The sequence below is a fragment of the Argiope bruennichi genome, chromosome 6, assembly GCF_947563725.1.
Source record: "Argiope bruennichi chromosome 6, qqArgBrue1.1, whole genome shotgun sequence".
NCBI classification, from domain to species: Eukaryota; Metazoa; Arthropoda; class Arachnida; order Araneae; family Araneidae; genus Argiope; species Argiope bruennichi.
Genome location: NC_079156.1, coordinates 33,251,733 through 33,273,795, shown reverse-complemented (window position 1 = coordinate 33,273,795; position 22,063 = coordinate 33,251,733). Strand labels below are relative to the sequence as shown.

At 32.7% G+C, this 22,063-nt stretch overlaps 1 protein-coding gene across 1 annotated transcript; it reads right to left on the bottom strand.

Annotated features, from left to right (window-relative positions):
- Positions 1-1,465: 1,465 nt before the first annotated feature.
- On the bottom strand, positions 1,466-2,329 carry LOC129971707 (uncharacterized). Its single transcript, XM_056085684.1, has one exon. The coding sequence runs from the start codon at positions 2,327-2,329 to the stop codon at positions 1,466-1,468; it is 864 nt and encodes a 287-aa protein (XP_055941659.1).
- Between the last annotated feature and the right edge of the window lie 19,734 nt (positions 2,330-22,063).

The window sequence follows — 22,063 nt, the reverse complement described above, 5'->3', positions numbered from 1 at the left end:
TCCGAATTAAACAGATACAGATATAATTTTCATCACGTGTGTATGAAATGAAATAAATATGAAACATGATATTTTTTGAAAAGTAAATGTCAGGAAACGTTTTATATGATCTTTAACAATACCTGTATTACTAATTCAGTTAAATTGTTTTATTAAAGGCAAATATGGTCTAATATGTACAAGATATCTACTCTAATTGGAGCCTAATAGCTAATTAGCAAACCTTTATTAACAGATATACATCTGTTATAAATGTTCTAAATGATATAAAAAATTATTTTATATAATTTGAGTCAATAAATGCTGATAAATTGCGAATTTTAAATTTTTAGATATATCCTGGGCCCTGTGAGTCATATTTAACAAAATATTCTCAAGACGCCAATATTTTAAAGAGTTGCTCTCCAATTAACTAAGTAAATCACATAAACTGATTGACATATGAAAATTTCAAAATCACTATTTTATAAAAACGGGTGATTACAGATCACTTCATCGACCGTCTCAAAGAAGCCAATCATTTTCCATGATTTCTCAAGTGATTTTCCTAGATTATGAAAATGTTGATTGTTCTAAAGTTGTAAAATTCAAAACTTAATAAATCGGCCAGATTTGAAGCAGAAAATAGAAACGTTTATTTATTTAAAAGTCAAGAATATTTTGCAGAATATGTTTCACGGTTTGACATTAAATCAGATAATATTCTTATTCAGATACTTTCATTAAAGACTCTGCTTTCGATTTCTTGGATGAAAGGGCATTTGTTTATGATGTAAATATAAAACTCAAAGCCATTCTCAAAAGTAAAACACAACCTCTTTTAATGAATTCCAAACTACATATACATCTTTTTTAACACCGTTGCCAATCGGAACAAAACAAAAGCTGAAACATAGACAATATTAATAGATATAGAGAATCAACGCGACATCCTCCAACCTAAGTTAACATTTTACATTAAAACTTTAACTTACACATAGTTGCAAGAAAGATATATAAAATTAGCAAAATTAAAATTGTTCACAAGTCCAGTCTTTTAGGTATTTTGACCGTACGACCTGTTCTAGTCTTTTGAAACTGTGGCTCAAAGCTTACATCACACACATTGTTAGAGCCAGACTCTTTACAAGTTTCCAACTTCTTAGTTGAAAAGTTCTCAACAATAAAATCATCATTAGAGACTTCAAGTGGATACAGTCTCTGAGTTGGTCTTAGTAATTCTCCATTTGCCGTTTTAAGTTTCACAAGTCTTGTTACTCCATCTTGACCTGGAATAATCTCTATTATTTTTCCCAGTGGCCAATTCAGTCGCTTGGTGTTGTCACTTCCTATCAATACAACATCACCGATATTCACTTTCACTGATCTTGTCTTATCCGAATTTTGAATAAGTGCTCCTAGATATTCGGATCTAAATCTTTTCCCGAACAATCTCGTTTTCATTTAAGCTTAGATTTCCTTTTGGTCAATCCTCTTTAGGCAAGTAAATCCAACTTGATCCTAACCACCAGTTAGATTTCAATAAAGTTTGAGCTGAACAACCTCTACTCGGGAGATCAGCAGGATTCATGGAACCAGGGATATGTCTCCAAGAACTTTTATTTGTTAACGCTCTAATTTCCTTCACTCTATTCTGGACAAAGACATTCCAGGCTTCTTCTCTCATAATCCATGTCAAGACAGTCGAAGAATCAGTCCAGAAGTAAACTTCTTCACTCTGTATCTCTAACAAAATAGAAGTTGAAAGTCTTGCTGAGACAGTAGCTGCAAGTAACTCAAGTCTAGAGATAGTAATCCCTTCCTTTCCTGTTGGTGAAACTCTACTCCTGGCTTGTATAAGTTGTACTTTAACTGAATCACAAGTCTGTATTCGGATGAAAGCAGCGACAGCATAAGCATGCTTACTAGCATCACAGAAAATATGTACTGAAATATTTCCACTTGCAATCTCTGAACCAAAATATCTTGGAAAACGAATTTTCTCTAAACAGTCAATATCTTTTAGCCATTTTAAAAATGTATTTTTTGTAATTTTATCAACTTCTTCATCCCATGTTATTTTCTGCTTCCACGTTTCTTGAAGCAATAATTTAGAAATTAGGATGACAGGACAACATATACCAAGAGGATCGAACAATCTATGAGCTGTAGATAAGATTAATCGCTTAGTTACCTTTTCAAAGCACAATTCTTTTACACTTGCAGTATTAATTCGTAGAGTGTCAGATTTTTTATTCCGTACCAGACCGAGCACATTTGTATCGGCAGAAGTATCAGCATTGACATCACTGAACTCCCACCCTCTAAGCTCGAATTTTTTCTCGGCCATTACCTCAGTCAAAACGTTAATAAAACGATGTAGTTCTTTTTCATTTTTAACGCAACTAACACAATTGTCGACATAAAAACTGTGCGCAAGTTTTTCAATGACATCTTTTGGTTCCAGTTCCTATTTTTTCCAAAACAGTTTGTAAATGAAGCTGAATAGTAGAATTTAGAAGAAAAGGGCTACTCGATACACCAAAAACTACACGGCAATGTCTGTACTCTTTCAGCTGACCATCATTACCAATCCACAAAAACCTCAACCTGTCCGTGGGTGAAACACCTATTTGTAGAAAGGCTTTTCGGATGTCAGCAATAACACCGATCTTCTCTTTTCGAAATCTGGTTAAAATACTCGGAATCTGCTCAATTAGATTCGGCCCCTTCTCAAGAAAATCATTAAGACTAGGAAATCCCTTTGCCTTGGAAGAAGCGTCAAAGACAGGCCTGATTTTTGTAGTGCTATTCTCCTTGATAACTGCTCGATGAGGCAGATAATGTACTGAAGCCTGATCATTTTTGGCAACTTCCTCAATTACTCCCTCCTCAAGCCATTCCCTAAAAACATTCTCATAAGCTTCATAATTAGACTCGGTTTTAAGACGTTTAACAGTTTTGTTCAGTCTTCCCTTTGCTAAATCAAAATAATCTGGGAATGGTGGATGATCTTCCAACCAAGGCAAATCTACTTCAAAACGATCATCTACCAAATGAACTGTATTTAGAAAATGCATTCGAGCAGCTTCTTGTAACTCGATCTTGCTTTTCTTCACAGATGGGTCAGTTATGCCAAGAGTATCCAAGGACCATAAGTCTGTTATTGTCTCTGCTGTAGATAACATGGACTTAACTAATAAAGATGAACATTCACTTCTCGCAGTATCAGTTATTCGTCCCATTACAGACCACCCAAGTTTTGTTTCAATCGCTACGAGTCCACAAGACATTTCACGATAACCTCCTGTCATGAGCTTCCCAGCTACATCAGCTCCGATAAGGATTTCAATAGGATCTTCACAATTATCCACAATATTTACATTATAAGCAGCTAACTCCTTCACGCAAAACTCATTCACAGTAGGTGGCACAGTTTTACAAATAATTTGTTGACTAAGAACTTTAAAATTACAATTATAATTCTCATGTACACTCGATAAATACAAAGTATATACATCATGTTTACATACCCCAGTATGCTTGCCACCAAATAGGGAGTGCTGCAAATATTCACAGCTGGTAGGCTCATAGCTCATTTCTTCAGCTGTAGCTCGTAGTAAATATGACCGCTGTGAACCAGTATCGATAATAGCTCTTGCTACACGTTTTTTCCCGTTGCCTCTAATTACAACTTTGAATGTCTGCAGGACTACGTTTGGATTGGTGGACAAGTTGGAAAGAGCTTGATCCATTTCAGAACTACTATCAGTTCTCTTATCAACTTCAAGCGATTCTTTGTCTTTAGACTCAGATATCGGATTCATTTTTCTACACAGAAGAATGTGGCGTTTTTTGCCACAACACAAACAACTAGCTCTGACATTACAATCTCTGATAGAATGTCCAGTTTTTAAGCATAAAAACAATTATGAGATTGTTGAACAATTGTCTCTCTTTGCTTCAAGGGCATTTTTCTTACTTTAAAACAATCTCCAGAATGGTGTGCATTAGAACAAAATATGCACTGTTTTGACACTTGCGACGAAGTCAAAAGATCAGTTGCACTAGGTGCCTCATAAAAGTTTACATTCCTAGTTTTATTTTCACTCATTTTTTTATCACCAGAAAATTTATTATATTTCACTTCCGCTTTCGGTTTAGAAGCGTTGAAACTTCTAGAAGCAAGAAGAATGCGTTCTTCTGATTCAACCTCATCTTGTAAAAATTCGAAAATAAATTCTAAATCACTTTTTTTTTATTTTAGTTGAATTTTGATCGGAATCATTCGTGTTCGTTTCACGAACTCTACTATGAGCCAATCTATAACGCTCCCAAGCAATCAAAGTTTCTTCGGGTAGCGATGACTCAACTAGAGAAAATAACATAGCAGCATATTTCTCCCTAGTAACTCCTAATAGTTCAAGTGAACGTAGTTTACTCTCGAGTTGATCAAACAACTTTCTTAATGAATTTTTTGAACAGTTCTGTTTTTGAAGAACTAATGCTAGTAAATCTTTAACGTATACTTGAATTAATAATTCTTCTCTGCCAAAACGCAATTTTAATTGTTTTAAAGCTTTTTCATAGCTATTACCACCTGGAGGAAAACTCTTAATTAATTCTTCGGCAGGACTACCTCGTTCCATTGCTTGAGATAGATATGAAAATTTATCGTGAGAATCGATATTAATGTCCTCATCAATTTTTTTGAAACTGTCCCCAAAATATAACCAATTGCGTACATTACCGTCAAAAGTAGGAAATTTTATTTTTGGATAATTTAATAAGGTATTCGTACCAATATTAAAACTTTCATTTTTAGAGGATAACTGTTTAATCACAAATGATTCTAACTTTTGTTTTAAAGATCTCCAGCGATCAATGTAAGTTTCCGACTCATCTACTTCTCTCTCGATTTCAGTATCGGAAGTCTCCTCGGAATACAACAACTGTTTAAATTTTTCTTCACATGCCATCATTAATAAAGCTTTCTCCTCAATTAGCTTTAATTTATTGATTTTATCGGCACAACTCAGTTGATTTTCTGCCTTGTCAAAGGAATTGATGCTATAGTAAACAGTCTTCTCAGTTGCTTCCTATCTTTCAAAACAGTTTCCATAATGAAATAAATGCTGAAATGTTTCGTACTTACTCTTAAAAAGCAACCGAGTCCTGTCACGGTAGCCAGATGTCACGGTTTGACATCGAATAAGATAATATTCTTATGACTATTCAGATAATATGACTATTCAGATACTTTCATTAAAGACTCTGCTTTCGATTTCTTGGATGAAAGGGCATTTGTTTATGGCGTAAATAAAAAACTCAAAGCCATTCTCAAAAGTAAAACACAACCTCTTTTAATGAATTCCAAACTACATATACATCTTTTTTAACACCGTTGCCAATCGGAACAAAACAAAACCTGAAACATAGACAATATTAATAGATATAGAGAATCAACGCCACAATATGATTCCTTAGGACCAAAAGACTGTTTAAACTTCATAACTTTTTGAAATATACTTGTAAACTGAAAAAAAAATATTATTATTGGCAAAGTTTATATCTTTTTAAAAATAAAACTAAAATTTGAATTTTCCATTTAATCCAATTAATTTTTGATTAGTAATTCTTTTAGATACTATAAACTAGCAGTATCCGCACAGCGTTGCCCATGGCATAACATCCAAGAGGAAAAATTAGCTTTAAACTTAAGTCTAGCCTCCACCCGATATGACATGAGCATGTCCTATGAGCAACATCAAACAAACATAAAAAATATATTTAGAAATCATAAAAATTAACTACAAAACTATTTTTATAGCTCACATTCAGAAGTATTTAGGGCTAAACTTCGATATAAAATCATTTGGCGCTTTGCGACGTTAGCAATTTTTTGGTAGCGCTTTGTTTGGAGTTGCATGGCCGCCATTTTTTTTGTTCCTGTATTTCGATCTTTCCTGTTCATTTCCCTTGATTTTTTTTCCCCTGTTGCGCATACTACTTCTGCTTACTTTCATTATTTTTGACTAATTTTTTTTTTGCATGCATTCCATTTTATTGCATTTATTGATTTTTTTTTTCTATATTCACGTTAATTTGTTGCAGCATTTCTCGGAACCTCGCGATTGGAAACGCTATTGCTGCCGTTTGCGCTACATTCAGCTATTTCGCTAAAATTTGACGATAAACTACTTTTTGCGCGAAAATGACTGTATATCAATGCTGTTCCTTAGATTGTTAAATGGTATAAATATGATATGTTCTTAGACAAAACAATTCAAAAAAATATATATTAGAAAAGCTGTTTTAAAATTTATAAATATACATATAAGTCATCGTACCCACTGTTCCACGCTCTGTATAATCAGATAATATAATCAGTAAATCAACATCTGTTATTTATCAACTCTGTATAATCAGATAGGAAAATAAAATACAGGTTGCTTCATAATATTTCTTTGTAAACTATATTGGCTGTTTTTCCTCCTACTGCCAAGACAGAAGAGACAACCAGCCAAATGGTAGACTTCGGATTGTACTTTGAATGTAGGCATTAAGTAGAACCTGTGAACTCATAAATGAAGTCATTGAAAAGGCATTATTATAAAGGCGTATGTTCCTCACAAATTCTTTGGAAGTAGGATGTTCATTAGTAAGAAATGAAAGTAATGGTTCATGACGGAGGGAAGATGTCTTCTAATTTAATTTTTCCTTGTAAACAACACATGCCTTTTGATTCATCTTTCCATTATAAAGCTGGACTAAACCTTGATATACAGTAATTTGGCGCCTTGGGAGGTTGGAAATTTTTCAGTGGTGTTTTTACCGTTACCATATTGTTGTCGTTCTCGCCACATTCGGACATTTCGCTAAAATTTGGCGATAAATTATTTTTGGGCGAAAATGACTGTATATCAAAGCTGTTTCTAAAGTTGAACAATATAGACAGATTACATTGTTCCTATTGAAACCGAGGCATCATTTCTGTAATCCACACTTGGATCGTAATTCAGAGCGGAGTACTCCTTTTCGGACCAAATATCAAGAGCGTTTGTTATTTCACTTCTTCTACTGTGTCTCAAATTTAAATGTTTTTCTCTGTCAGCAGACAGACAAGATTCATTCTGTCTCTGCAATTCTACTTCAGTGCGATTTAAAGAGAGAAAGTCGCTCAACAGAAAAATCTCCTTCGAAGAAAGTGTGGACATTCTTTCTGATATTCGCTAGCCTAACAGTTTTTTTCTACATTTTCATTATCGAGCGACAAACGAAGCGTTTTGGCATTTTATGTGCTTCGGCCAAGGTTGGATTTCCTTTTTTTGAGCAGAATGAGTTTTGAATCGCTGTTTAAAATCAGACATAAACAAAAAACACATGGCATATGCATACCACAATTTGCTATTTGCGCATACGCAGTTTGAGGTTTCCACATATGTACGGATAAGTGCAAAGCACAGATACTGCTATTTTACGTAAGCGCGAATCGTAGTAGGAAAATATTTAATTATAACACTCCTTTACTCCGTAATTATAATACTCCTTTTTTATTTTCATACGACTCCAATATATTAAAACCTTCATCAATAAATTCTGTACAAAATGGCACAAATATCTCCAAAATTAGTAAGTATTTCTCGAGTTTTTCGGGTTTAAATATACATTCATTATTTTCACTTTAATTTAAAATTGAATTTTACGATTATTAAGAAAATCGAAGAGACGCGTAATCCAATGAACAGAACGGTTTAAGCCCTACATTGTGGTATAAATGAATAATATGACTATCAAAATGTGAAGCTTAAAAATATTTTGCTGAAAAACCTATTATGAGAGCAAGTTTCATAAAATATGAATTGAACATTTTAGCGAGCATTAATACTGGCGAACCGGCTGGTCTACAAAGGCGGATAGTAATATATGAAGCACTTAGATGAGTTTAACGCTAAGCGAGACACAAGAACTGTCAAATTACTCGTATGAAACCATTTCTCGCAACGTATCAAGTGAAATTCCATTTGCATCTTCGAGCGTCGATAAGTCAATTGGAATCCATTCAAGATGTTACGTTGCTCCTTTTTTATTCATCTCCTTATCGGAAATCGGTAGGAAAATTGCTTTATTCCACAAACATTATTTATCAACAAGCATATATCGTATATAAAGATTTTTCGTAAGTTTCTATCTTTTAACGCGTTACAACTGTGTTATAAAATTCCTGGGTCTCGTGGTATGGCTTAACTCAGAGATGCTTTTATAATTTATATCATAATTATTAATTTTTATTATAAATTTTATATGCAGATCGAAAAATAATATTCAAAATATGAGCTGCGATTTAAATGGCGGTTGTAAAAAGTTCAATAATTTGTAAATAAATGTCCAAAAGTCCAGTTTTCCAAACTGTGAAGTCATTTTGTATTACGATTACTGTATCTAAAAGAATTCATATAGAATATATAAAGAGGTTCACACTTTTTGGCGGAAATATCTACATCTTGAAAATTTTTAGGCTCAATTCATTTTAATTTATCATTCTAACCCTCTCTTCATTCATATTGTTAAAAGAGACTGAACTGATAAAAGCAGGCCTGAAACATTTCTTATCCTGTCGCGTATTGTAGCACTTTCACTTTTTGAAAGTGGCATGTAAAAATCAGAGTCAAAATAAAAGGATAGAACGAAGTTACTCTCAATTAAATGTCTGATCGTTTTTACTTTTTAAAAGCTTAATTAGGAGAAAGGGAAACAGTCTGTTTCTTCAAATCTCAACATTTGGTGACCTCGGTACGTGATTTATTGAAATAAGCAAAAAAATAGAGGTCAGACAATTTATTTATCTTTTAGTAACGGATGCTTTGAGCGTTCAAGTTCAGACAATCTATTACATTTTGCTTTCGTGTTTTGTCTAAGTTTATGGAAATGAAAGTACTAATTCAGAGACGAAAACCTATTAGAGCATCTTTTACGAGAATATATAATGGAATTAAACTTGAAATAGATAAAAACCCGGACAAAGAATTTCTAAGATCAAAATTGACAACTTTAAAACGTTTGGCGGACGAAATTCGTTCTTATGATATTCAAACTTTAGATTCAGAATATTCTTCTGAAGAGCAGTTTAACAGCGAGTGGGAAAGCGTGGAAGAATACAAAGAAAAATTAGATTTAATCCAAGTTAAAGTTGAAATGTTCTTTTCTCGCCAAATTGCGCAATCCGTCGCCAGTGTTTCTCCATACTTAAACAAACAAAAACTCAAGCTGCCTGAAATAGTATTAAAACAATTCGGTAGGGACATTAAAGATTGGTTGCCATTTTGGGGGCAATTCCAACGAATTCATGATGATAAAGAAATTCAAAATTAAGACAAATTTCATTACTTGATCCAAGCTACTAGACCACGTGGCATTGTCAATAGCTTCCCGGCAACCGCGGAAAATTATCACAAAGTCATATAAAGCTTGAAAAATAGATTAGGAGGGGAAGAACTTTTAGTGGAATTTTATATAAGAGAATTGTTAAGTCTAATTATTAAAAATGTAACTGAGCAAAGAAAAAGGTGCAGTGTGTCCGAGCTGTACGACAAATTAGAATCCTATTTGCGTTCGTTGGAATCAATTGGAATGACAAAGACTCTGCCATGTTATTTCCACTCGTTGAATCGTGCATTCCCGAGGAGTTATTAAGAGTTTGGCTGAGAAATCATGCATCAATAATTACAGAAGAAAATACTTATTCCTAAAAATTAAAACAATTATTGTTATTTTTGAGAAATGAAGTTGAGGGAGAGCAGAGAATTTCTCTAGCAAAATCTGGGTTTAAACTTGATTTTGGTGCACGAAACGAAATTAGAAGGGATAAAAGGTTCCAAAATGAAGATCCCGTGCCTACTGCGAATGAATTATTCTCAGGCCATAAGAAAGCATTTAACCTTGGGGAAAAGAACTCTTGCATTTTTTGTGAGAAACAACATGAAAGCCAAAATTGTTTTGTGGCTCAAAAAATGACTAACTCAAAAGAATGATGAAATTAAGAAGAGGAATGGATGTTTCATCTGCCTAAAAATTGGACATAGGGCCAAGCAATGTAGGTCAACTGTTCGATGCTTGATATGCTTAAGAAGACATTGGGCTGTAATGTATCTAGACTTACAAACATGTAAAAAGAAAGATGATAAAATTAAGGAGGAGGATGCACAAAAGGTATCTTTAGCAAGTACCAGTTTTAGTAATCCAGATAAAGTGTATCTTCAAACTTTATTAGTGAATATCGAATCTAATAAAAGGCAGAAAACGGTAAGGGCACTCATTGACACTGGATCACAGCGTTCATATATATTAAAAGGAACGGCTGAAGAAATTGGGTGCTATTCAAATGGAACAGAAACTTTGATTCATACTCTTTTTGGAGGAACCACAACAAAGAGAGAAACCCATAAACGTTATGAAGTGTCTCTTAGTAGCCTATATGGCAATTATTCTAGAAGATTAAACCTTTTGGAAAAATTAAAGATTTGTGGACCAGTGACCAGTTTGCAGCCTGGACCATGGATAGAATAAATGAAAGAAAAAGGTATCACTGTCTCTGATGTTGGAAGAAAAGATTTGAAAATAGAAATCCTTATTGGAGCAGACGTCGCAGGTGCATTGTTAACGGGAAAAGTTCACAAATTAGAAAACGGATTGGTTGCTGTGGAATCTTTGCTCGAATGGACAGTTATGGGTAGAATAAAGTATTACACTTCAGAAAGTAATGTGTCTATGTCCCCCCTGATAACGTCCGTGTTGGTTCACAGTAGCGACATAGAAAACATGTGGGATAAGTTTGAAGATTCACTGTTTTGTGACATACCTAATATCGACTTAGATGACATCATAGTGACAAGACGAAACGTGTTATCAATTGCACAGAGAATCTTCGACCCAATCGGTTTTATCTGCCCTTTCACGCTTCGACCAAAGATATACTTGCAAAATAGTTGGGAAACTAAATTGAGCTGGGATGCAGAGCTACCTGAGGAAATCAAAAGGAAATTCTTGAAATGGGTTAAGGAATTGCCCTTGTTAGCATCAGTAAAGATTCCTAGTCAAGTTACTCAGATCGATGGGCAGTATTTTAACCTCCATACATTTTCCGATGCTTCACAGGGGTCTTATGCGAGTGTAGTATTTTTAAGAAGCCAAAAATCAGATGAAGCCAAAGTGACATTATTGCAAGCTAAAGCCAGAGTAGCTCCGTTAAAGAAAACAACTATACCAAGACTTGAATTGCTTGCTTGTCTTATTGGAGCGAGATTGGCTTCATTCATTAAGAAGAACCTCAAGATTGTTAATTTCAAAAGAGTATTACTGGACCGACTCTTCGACAGCACTCTTCTGGATAAAGAATGTAGAAGCTTGGGGAACTTTTGTGAATAAAAGAGTTTCAGAAATTAGGAACCTGGCAGACTTTAGAAATTGGCACCATATACCTGGTATAGAAAATCCTGCTGACATGCCATCAAGACGATGCTCAATGAAGAAACTTATTGAATCCAGATGGTGGGAGGCGCCTCATTGGCTGGCATTGTCGGAAGAAGAATGTCCTCATTCTGCGCCAATCGATGACAAAGTGGAGGCTAACAAAGAAAAACGTAGAGAAGTAATGATGTTATTAAACCATGTTGATGATTTTTCTTCACGAGTCTTCAACTACTTTTCAAAATACACGAAAATACTAAGAATGATGGGTTGGATACACAGATTTATAGGAAATTGTCAGAAGACAAAAGTAGAAAGAGAAGACGGCGAGTTAAAGGTCAATGAGCTAAAAATGGCAGAGAAATCTATCGTAAAGATTATTCAACATGAGTCATTTTCTTCAGAAGACATAAAGAAGCTGAAGTCACTTAGTCTGTTCAAAGATGAGGAAGACATTTTACGTGTTAAGACCAGATTAACTGAAAGAAAGGACAATCACAATTTTATTTTCCTCATGTTGCTTCCGAAAAAGCATGCAATTGTGGAGAAGTTGATACTTCATAAACATCTATCTTTGTCTCATGCCGGGATACATATATTAATATCCAAACTTCGAGAAAACTTTTGGATTATAAAAAGCAGATCAACTATCCGAGGAGCTTTATCTTGATGTGTTAGATGCAGAAGGCATGAAGCTAAAGTACTGCAGACAATGCCAGCTACTCTGCCCGAAAATAGAGTTAGAGATGCTAAGATTTTCGAAATTGTGGGAATAGATTTAGCCTGCCCACTAGTTTGGAAGAACAAGAGTAAAGCCTGGATCATACTTTTCACCTGTGCTGTTTTCAGAGCGGTTCATTTGGAACTGATTTTGACCCTCTCTACTCAGGGATTTTTACTTGGATTTAGAAGATTTATTGCGCGTAGAGGGCGGCCATCGATAATTTACAGCGACAATGGTAGTAATTTTATCGGATTCAACAATCTCTTTGAGTCAATCGATTGTAATATTGTTGGAAGGGAAGCTGCCATACTTAAGATAGACTGGAAGTTTAGTCCCCCAGCAACACCATGGTGGGGCGGTTTTTGGGAACGACTTGTGCAAATGATTAAGAAACTTTTACGTCGTATCTTGTGCCAGGCGTCTTTAAACTACGAAGAGTTAATGAGTGTATTGTGCGACTTCGAATCAACTGTGAATTCCAGACCCTTTACATATGTGACAGAGGACTCTGACGACCTCATTCCTTTGACACCGTCCTTGTTTTTAGAGGAAATTCCAGAGTTTAGTGTACCTGACTTGGATCACCTAGATCGAATTGATTTCAACAAGAGACTTAGACATCTTCAAAGTGTGAGAGAACTTCTGAGAAGAAGATTTAGATTGGAATATCTCAGCTTATTGGTTCGACGTCCATCAACAATGTTAATTTCTAGACAGATTAAAATTGGGGATATAGTTCTCGTCGAGTGTGACAACAAGCGCAAAGTGCTATGGCCCCTGGCCAAAGTGACTGAGATATATCCAGGAAAAGACGGCAATATTCGTGTTGTTCGTGTCAAAACCGATTCCGGAGAATTAGTTCAACCAATAAAGAAAATATTCCCCCTCGAAATACCTTCATCTATGGAGTCAGATGAGAAAAATGAAACTGCAACACTTGAAAAGGAAAATAAAATTTCTGAATCACCGATGAACAATTCTGTTCCAGAGTTGTCCCAAAAGTTCAGAACTATCGTGACTAGATCTGGAAAACAAATTAAACTCCCATCGAAATTTATTACTTGGATTCTAAGTAACTTTAAAGTTTTTATACTAAGAATTGAATTTTTAACTTGCTTTGTTTAGCTTCATAATTGTTTCAATAGTGTTTTGATTAATTTATGTGTCATTAATCAAAAGGTGGAAGGATTGTTAAAAGAGATTGAACTGATAAAAGCAGGCTTAAAACATCTTTTATCCTATCGCGTATTGTAGCATTTTCACTTTTTGAAAGTGGCATGTAAAAATCAGAGTCAAAATAAAAGGATAGAACGAAGTTGCTCTCAACTTAAATGTCTGATCATTTTTACTTTTTAAAAGCTTGATTAGGAGAAAGGGAAACAGTTTGTTTCTGCAAATCTCAACACATATAATAAACATGTAACAGAAAAAGTATCTAATGTCGTTACAATGATTCAGTAACTTAATTATAAATCAAGTAACAGAAACAATAAAAATTGCTTTCATATAATCCAAACATTTTTGAAAATTAAAAAATGATACCAAAAAATATTACTGTAATTGGAAAGTAAATTCTTTAAATTTTAAAATTCATAAATACAATATCGGCAATTAATAGCTATAAAGTTAGTGATGAAAAACGTTGAAATTAATCTAATTATTCCAAAATGTAGGAAAACCTTTTTAATGAGTAATTGATAATTAAGTAGGAACTTTCAAATTCACTAACTTTATATCCATGAATTTTCCTGTGAAAAATATAGGACGATTCTTAATCAATTGAAACACAGTTTACTGATAGTTCAAGCTATAAATATCTTGTTAAGGAGATAAATGTGCCATTTACTTTAAACTAAAATATTTGGTTTCATAATTTAATTTAGTAATGTGTTGCCATTTTAATCAGCAGAAATATCAAATAAATTGAACTATGTGCAATTACCCTTACTAATTGTTGAATTCAGGAGTATAAATGCCAAAATTAAGATAATTGAATAGATACCTTTTGGAAATGTATATAATAAATAGTATCAAAATATCAATGGAAAATGCTTTCAACTTTGAATACCACTTTAGTTCAGAAGAAAATTCCAGAGAAAGAGATTCTAATCTCACGTTTTCAACCCATATAAAATGATTCAGTTGCTAAAGTCTCTATTTGTAAAAATAATTTTTCATTTGTCTGTTTAGGGACTCTGTAATCCTTTCTGTTCATTTGATTATGCAAGAAGTAGTGGTTCTCTAAGTTTTGAATTCTGTTCTAAGTTATTTATAAGTGAAGGAAAAGCCCAGACAAAGTGATTGTTTCTTGCTTGTTTCGCATCTTTACAGAATTAAAATTAGAATTCGATCTTTTTTACATTAATAAATATGATTTGGATTTAATACATAATAGCTATTAAAATCTTCAAAAACCTAAAGAAGTAACTGAAAGTGTATGAAATCGTGAATATTGTATATTTTTATACTATTCAACAATAAAGAATATTTTTCAGTGAAATTTGAAACCAAACATTAAAAACCATCTTTTAAAGAAAATGCAGAATGTTTATAATATTCTTTGTATTCATTTGTTAAGTTTAGATTACATGTATCATGTTTACTATTATACAATTTTATATCAAGGAATTAAAGCACAAAAGTTTTGACGATTTAATAAATGTATTGGTTAAATATATACCTAGTTTTACTATACCTGTAAAATTGACGGGTTTTCGATCATGGGTTCCATTGTAATTTGACTTAGTTTATGTAAATAAAAGAATATAATTTAACAAACATTTAATATAATAGTTTATTAATTATTAACAAAATCAAGAAAACAATTTGTATTTGCATTTATAGCATATCCAGTTAGAGCTTTTAGTTCTAAACTGAGTCAATGAAATAGATCCCATTATAAAGGCTGCCGAACACTTTGAATCCAATATAATTTCGTATGAGAAAATGCAATTCAATTTTTTCCAGGAAGTGTCTGAGAGCGACGTGTAAATAAACGGAAATGAATATTGATGTCCATCATTGCATAGGTAATCCATAAATTACAAATTTGGAAATTGCTGAAGCCATCATTTTGACGAGTTTTGGTTTAATAGGTATAGGTCATACCGATGATGGAAGTTAAAATGGCTGAGGGGAAATTAAATCGGAATATGTAATTGTTCTTATATTTCATTAAAATTCTTCACAAATTTCTAAATCAATACATAAATCGTATCAATTTTAAGAATAAAGTTTTAAAACCATCGAAATGACGGCCTTGTTAATTCTAGTATTAATACTTTGAAATATTTTATTACTTGTTTGGATAATTTTCATAAGTATAGCAATTCTAATTTTAATGTGCAAATTTTTTCCTTTAAACAATGAGAATTCCAAGTCGTGGATAAAGTACACGGAGAGGGATGGATGCATATATTTGACACCGTAACAATGATTTTCCCCGCTACGATCACATGTTATACATTTGTGCATAAAAAAATATTCATTATGCACATTTTTTTTTACTATAACCTAAGAAAGCTTTGCAAGTTTAAGGAAAAAATGTTTGATTTTCTAGTATGTTACGGAATTAGTCAATAAATGCGTGCATTATTTAATTGTGCAGAGACTACCCCGTTTTGTAAGTTTTAACGATTAGTTTTTTACAAGTTTTAATCAGCGCTTATGTTTTCAATTTGCCGAACAAGTATTTTTATTTTTCTTTAATAACTTAATTGGTTCAAAAAGCCCGTTCATTAAAGCCGAAGTAAAACTAAATAAATTAAAGAAAGAAAAATGTTGCTATGCTGTCCTAGGTAATGGTATCATTTGTCAAAATTTATTCATAATTCATCAAATTCATTATGTAGATATTTATTTCATTACCAAAGCTAAAGTGAAACAAATTTTTCTCTTTAACAGAGGATCCATGATCTGAATGAGGAGAATAAAGATCTTTTCAGAAGAATCAAGGAGAAAGCACAAAATACGGTAAGAATTTTCTTGAATTTCTGACTTTTCTTTCCTTCAAATATTGTACGAAAGCATTCAACATATCAAGAGAACTTCAGATCTTTCCATTTGGATTCAAATGAACTGTATCCAGTTTAAACTATTTTTCTGCGCATTGTTAACATCAATATTTTTTTTAATATCCACGTTAAAAAAGAATGTGAAATTGCAGCTTAATATTCGAATAAATATTTCAAAAGTTTGTATTCTTATGTAGCATTTTTAGGATATTTTCACTGCACAGTAATGATACGCTATATAAAAAATGCTATCCTTTTCAGACTGATATGGTTGTTCAGTGTAATGAAAAAGATTTGGATATAGAGGTAGGAACCTTAGCTGAAATTGGCATTCAGGCTGATGGTGCCGAAATAGATGAACAACTTGACCTGCCACTTCAGGTGCAGCAAATCCAAGCACCACCATTATCACCACCACTAGCACCGCCCATGTCACCACCCCAGCCTATTCAACCCCCACAGGTTGCGTTACCGCAACGAAGAAATACAAATAGAAGGGTAAGATTGATCTTTTAATTATGAGAAAAAGGCATAAATATTTTAACGTTTCTATTGGCACTGCAGTTAGTATTATTCTAAATGATTGTGAGTTTTTAAGACTTTCCTGAAAATTGAACCTTATACAATTTATTGTATCCCGTTTGTGACTTGCACTTACGAATTCTTACATTTTTATCAAATAATTAAGCATCACGGTTCTTTTAGCCAGATTTCATATTTTACATTCAAAAATCTTTCCTCGTGTTTTGAAATATCTTGAACAAAGCATGGAAATTGCCAAGCGATGTCAACACAACATTTTGAGGAGTCTGCACATTTCAGATCTTCCCGAGACCGATAATCGCATTTTTAGAAATGCCGAGGAACATAATTCAACCTTTTCGAGTTAAAAGGATACAATCTAATATATAGTCTCGGCGCCAAATTAATTTTTTGTGTTTTGTTTAAAATTTTGAACAAAATCCATTCAGAAGTCCATCCGAATAGAATTTAAAAATTGTTATAAAACAGAGGAGTTAAAAAAATCTGGCACAAATTTCTAATTTAAAGTGCATATATGTAATAAATTTGAAACCAACTCCATGAAAGAGATGATCGCCTGTCGATCTGTACTTCCATAGGCATGGAATTCAACTCAAAGGCAATGAATTAAATATATGAAATTTGGTGTGCTAGTTAATGATTACATTTGTAATTTCTAATGAGTCGGAATAAAAAGCGCCCAAAATACTCTTGGTTTTCTAGTGCTGCTATACCAATCGTTTCTCAACTATTCAATACCCAAAACTTCCCAAAAGATCGCATCTATTATTCACCAAAAGCGTAAAATTAATTCACAAGTACATTTATCTCTATATGAGAATTCCACAAGACCACTACCGTTGATTAATATTAAGACAATTTATATGCATTGTATAATGCATTAAATAACTCATTGAATGGAACAGTGCATTTTTTTCTTGAAAAATATCAACTTTATAAAGAGTTCTTATATTGATTATGATGGCTTGAAAGACGTTTGGGAAATAAATGACTGACGTCAATCTTTTTTTCTTTGTCTTCTTTCAATGGATGTAATCATATCAACATTTAATGAAGAGCCAAAATTTAATTCCATTTAAGTTACACTTTAAATAAATCTTCAAATCAAAAAGTATAAATTACGTGATGCAATTCAGAAAAATTATTAGTTCTTAAACTTCTCTTTCTTTATCCTATCCTTATTATTTCTTAAAAAAACTGATAAAACGTTGTGGAAATGTAACATCTCAACGTTTCCAAATAGAATCATGTCATTAAAAATGAAGGCAAATCACTCTCACGTGACGTGAAACACGTATTACTAAATAATATCGTTTCTTTCAGAAAAAGTGAAAAGTGATGTAATTACAAAATTCAGGGTAAAAAATCGATTATTTGGTCTATCTGATGTATAATCATATTAATAGTGTTGCCATATGTACCGATCCCTTTGTGCAATTTAAGGAACTGTTGGCGCCAAAGCATTTTTATACAAATTGACAATATCCACGCTTTTTTCTATTGTAAATCCTGTAGCAATTTATAATGCCTAAGCAAGGAAAGATAAAATACATCCTGATTTGAACTACGGAAATCTTACAGTACATAGATACTGGTCATATAATCTCAAACGATATTGAATGATTTTGTCATATATATATATTCCCTTAACAAATATATTCGCAGTAAATATTGCAAATAATGTCCTAATCTACCGAAATTAGCAATTTTATTATGATTTTAGAATAAAAGCATCGGGAGTACTTTCCGAAGAACTTTCTCGTATATTCCCTAATAAAGGAGTTAGATATCTTGTGGTGAAAGCTTGTAAGCTATTTAACATCTACACTGCAAGAGCAATTGATTTTGTATTGTGGTCATATTACCGGGCTGCGAACCAGAAGGTCCCAGGTTTTATTCTCGCTCAATTCAATCGCTACAGTCTCATTCCCCCCGCATAAAATTGTTGCAGGATCATCAACTCCACAAGTACCGAGATATTCATTTTCTGTTTCCCTCACATGGGAGTTGAGTACTTTGAAGTAAGGAGAACTGATGTCTGTATATCAAATGGATGGCATTGTTAAATAATAATTTCGAAATATAGATCTTAGAAGTGAATTTCAAATTTTTACTGAATATAACATGAAGTGTTGTTCTCGTGTCCATAGATTAGGAGAAAAAAATTGGAATAGATAGTTCAGAGAATTTCCATGATTGTCCTTCTGACTGACGGGTAATAGCTGTTAATGTCAAAGGCCATTGTTGTGCCCAAATGATTTAGAAAAAGAAAAAAATACTAGCTCGCAATCATTGCGATTAATTTCTCAGATGCACTACAAATATCGAAAATGTATTTTAGGCTTGATTTTCTGATCGATTGAAACTAAAATTTAGCATATAACTAACTATAAATGTAATCAGAAGATCACGTGCTAAATTTCATTTAGGCGTTTGCGATTTTGAGTTATTGCATACTTATGTACGCTAAATACTGATAGATGGTCAATCTTTAACCAGATATGGATGCAACTTGGATACAAATCTAAACTTTAATAATAAACCTGTGAACTGACATTTTTATACTGAGCTCTTATAAAATTTTTTATACTTTTTACTTTTCGTAATTATTGTGTTCACTTCAACTCGAAACAGCTGGGCAGACAAACTTTCTCTAAACGGATTTCGCTCAATTTGATTAATTTACAAATTTGGCCTCAAGTCGTATATCAAATTTCAATAACATAGTTCAAAGCCTTTCATTTATCATATTCAGTCGGCTATCGACCGATGCAGTTCAAAGGATATTTTTCGGACTTGGGGTGGCCTGAAACTATAGAATTTTTCATTCTGGTTTTAGAAATTTTCTATGATTATAATGCGTTTCCTTTATATACTTCGAGTACGAGAAAGTAAATTGAGTAAATATTGAATATAATAGGAAAAAGACAATAATTATAGTATGAAGACTTTATCATATTTTCTTCCTACTTGCAATTTGGGGTAATTTGGATTATGGAAATTCGAAGATTTTCTTAATTCTTTTGTCTCTAGAATTGACATTAAAATAGAGAGAAAATTTACAATATATACTTTTAACGTTTTTAAAAGATAATCAGTTTTGTATGAATTTTTAAAATAATAAATATTTATTAAAACTATGAAAGTAAATTTTAAATTAGACTTACTTTAATATGGTGAGAGAAACAAAATATCCAAACAAAATCACAAAAAGGGTAAAGGCAAGAAGTTGAAGAAGCGATAAGATCATAGGCTATGATTAAAAAAGTTTGCATGCGAAAGAAAATGAATTTCACAAAAAATCCGATATGAAGGATATTTATTTTAATCGCTGAATACCTTTACTGCTAATTTACTAAAAAAATGATTGTGTTGAATCAAAATTTGAATTATTTCCCATCAATATCTATTCATTGAAGGGTCATAAATCAATGCCCGTATTTTGAAACTGCCTATTAATTTAACGTTTAGGAAATCAATAGCTTGATATTCTGATTTTTCAGATCAAATGTAAACGTATTTTATTAAAATTGCATATATGTGTGAAAGGACAGAAACATTGCTAACACGTTGCAATTGTACCGGGTGTTTCAAAAATGATCGGTATATTTCAAAAATCAATAAAAGCTAAACGCGCAACGATAGAAATAAACCGTCTGTTCTCAATATGCTTGGGACAACAGTAAATTTTCAAGCAGACAAACTACCGAAATTAGTTACAATTTACAACAACAGATGGCGCTACAGGCAATTTAAAAGATATACAAGAAAACTCAGTCTGTTAGTTGGCCATTCTGAAACTCGTCTCTGCTGTAAGCGTGTGCTGTTCACAGATTGCAAGTTTGTTGTGAAAGAGGTACAAAATGCCTTAGAGGACACCTTAGAGGACACCAAAATGCCTTAGAGGTGAAGGAGGTACAAATGCGAACACCTCGTGATTTATGCAAGATGGTGCCCGGCCACATTGCAAGGCCGACGTCTTTAATTTTATGAACGAACATTTCGATGATCGTGTGATTGCTTTGGACTATCCCACACATACAGGAAGCGGCGTGGATTGGCCTCTCTATTCGCCAGACATGAACTCCTGTGATTTCTTTCTGTGGGGACACTTGGAAGACCAGGTATATAGCCACAATCCAGAAACAATTAAACAGCTGAAGCAATACATCTGTTCTGCACGTGAAGCCATCCCGCCTGAGACGTTTACCGGGTTTCAGCTCATTTCGTTCTGTGACTAAGCTATGTTATTGCTGCGCATAGTGGATATTTGGAAAATATCGTAGTTTAGATTTTTTTCCAGACTGCAGCGCCATCTGCTGTGGAAAATTGTAACTAATTTCGCAAGTTTGTCTGTCTGAAAATTTACTATTGTCCCAAGCATATTGCAACAAACGGAGTATTTCTATCGCTGCTCGTTTAATTTTTATTGATTTTTTAAATAAACCGGTCATTTTTGAAACACCCGATAGATAATTTCTAGTTTTTTTTTTCTAAACGCATTATTTTATATATATATATATATATATATATATATATATATATATATATATATATATATATATATATATATATATATATATATATATATATATATATATATACTCATATCTTCCGATCCCCTATATTTTCATTTAAGCATAACTCATTTAAATTTTAAAGACAGTCATGTTATTTTTTTATAAATATGTAATAGAAATAAAAGGCAAGCATAAATAACTAGTTTCTAATATAATATAAAATTAAAATGCGTAAGTTTTTGTATATTTTGAGGACTATTCACAAGCAAGCTATTTTTTCAATATCATTGTGAACATTTTTGCCTCTCCAATGCCTATTTATCTCGAATAGCTCGGCATTTCAATGAACTATTTTTATATACTCAAATTTATATGAACAATTATTATAAATTCTTATGACAGTTAAACGTTCAGCCAGTGTATTAGGAATGTCTTTATTGTAAAAAAAAAATCATTACTTACTATTAATACTTTATTTCAAATTTTATTTTTACAGTAGTTTATTTAAGAAATAAATTGAATGGCTCAAAACAATCTTGAAGTTGGTTGTTCTAAACAGCCAAACACCAAAATTAAAACCACCAAACTCTTATGTCTTAAAATAACCAAGCAGTTTTCGTATGTGAAGAGGAAATTAGAAGCGCTAAAAAGAACTTAGAAGCTTTTTAAGAATATACACTAATCCTAGTCAATCTTTCAATCTTTTTAATTGTTTGTCAATCTTTCTGAGAACACGGTAACTCGAAGATACAATGAAGTAGATGGACTAAATTTAGTATTCTGTATATATAAAAAAAAACAAATTTCTGTGATGAAAT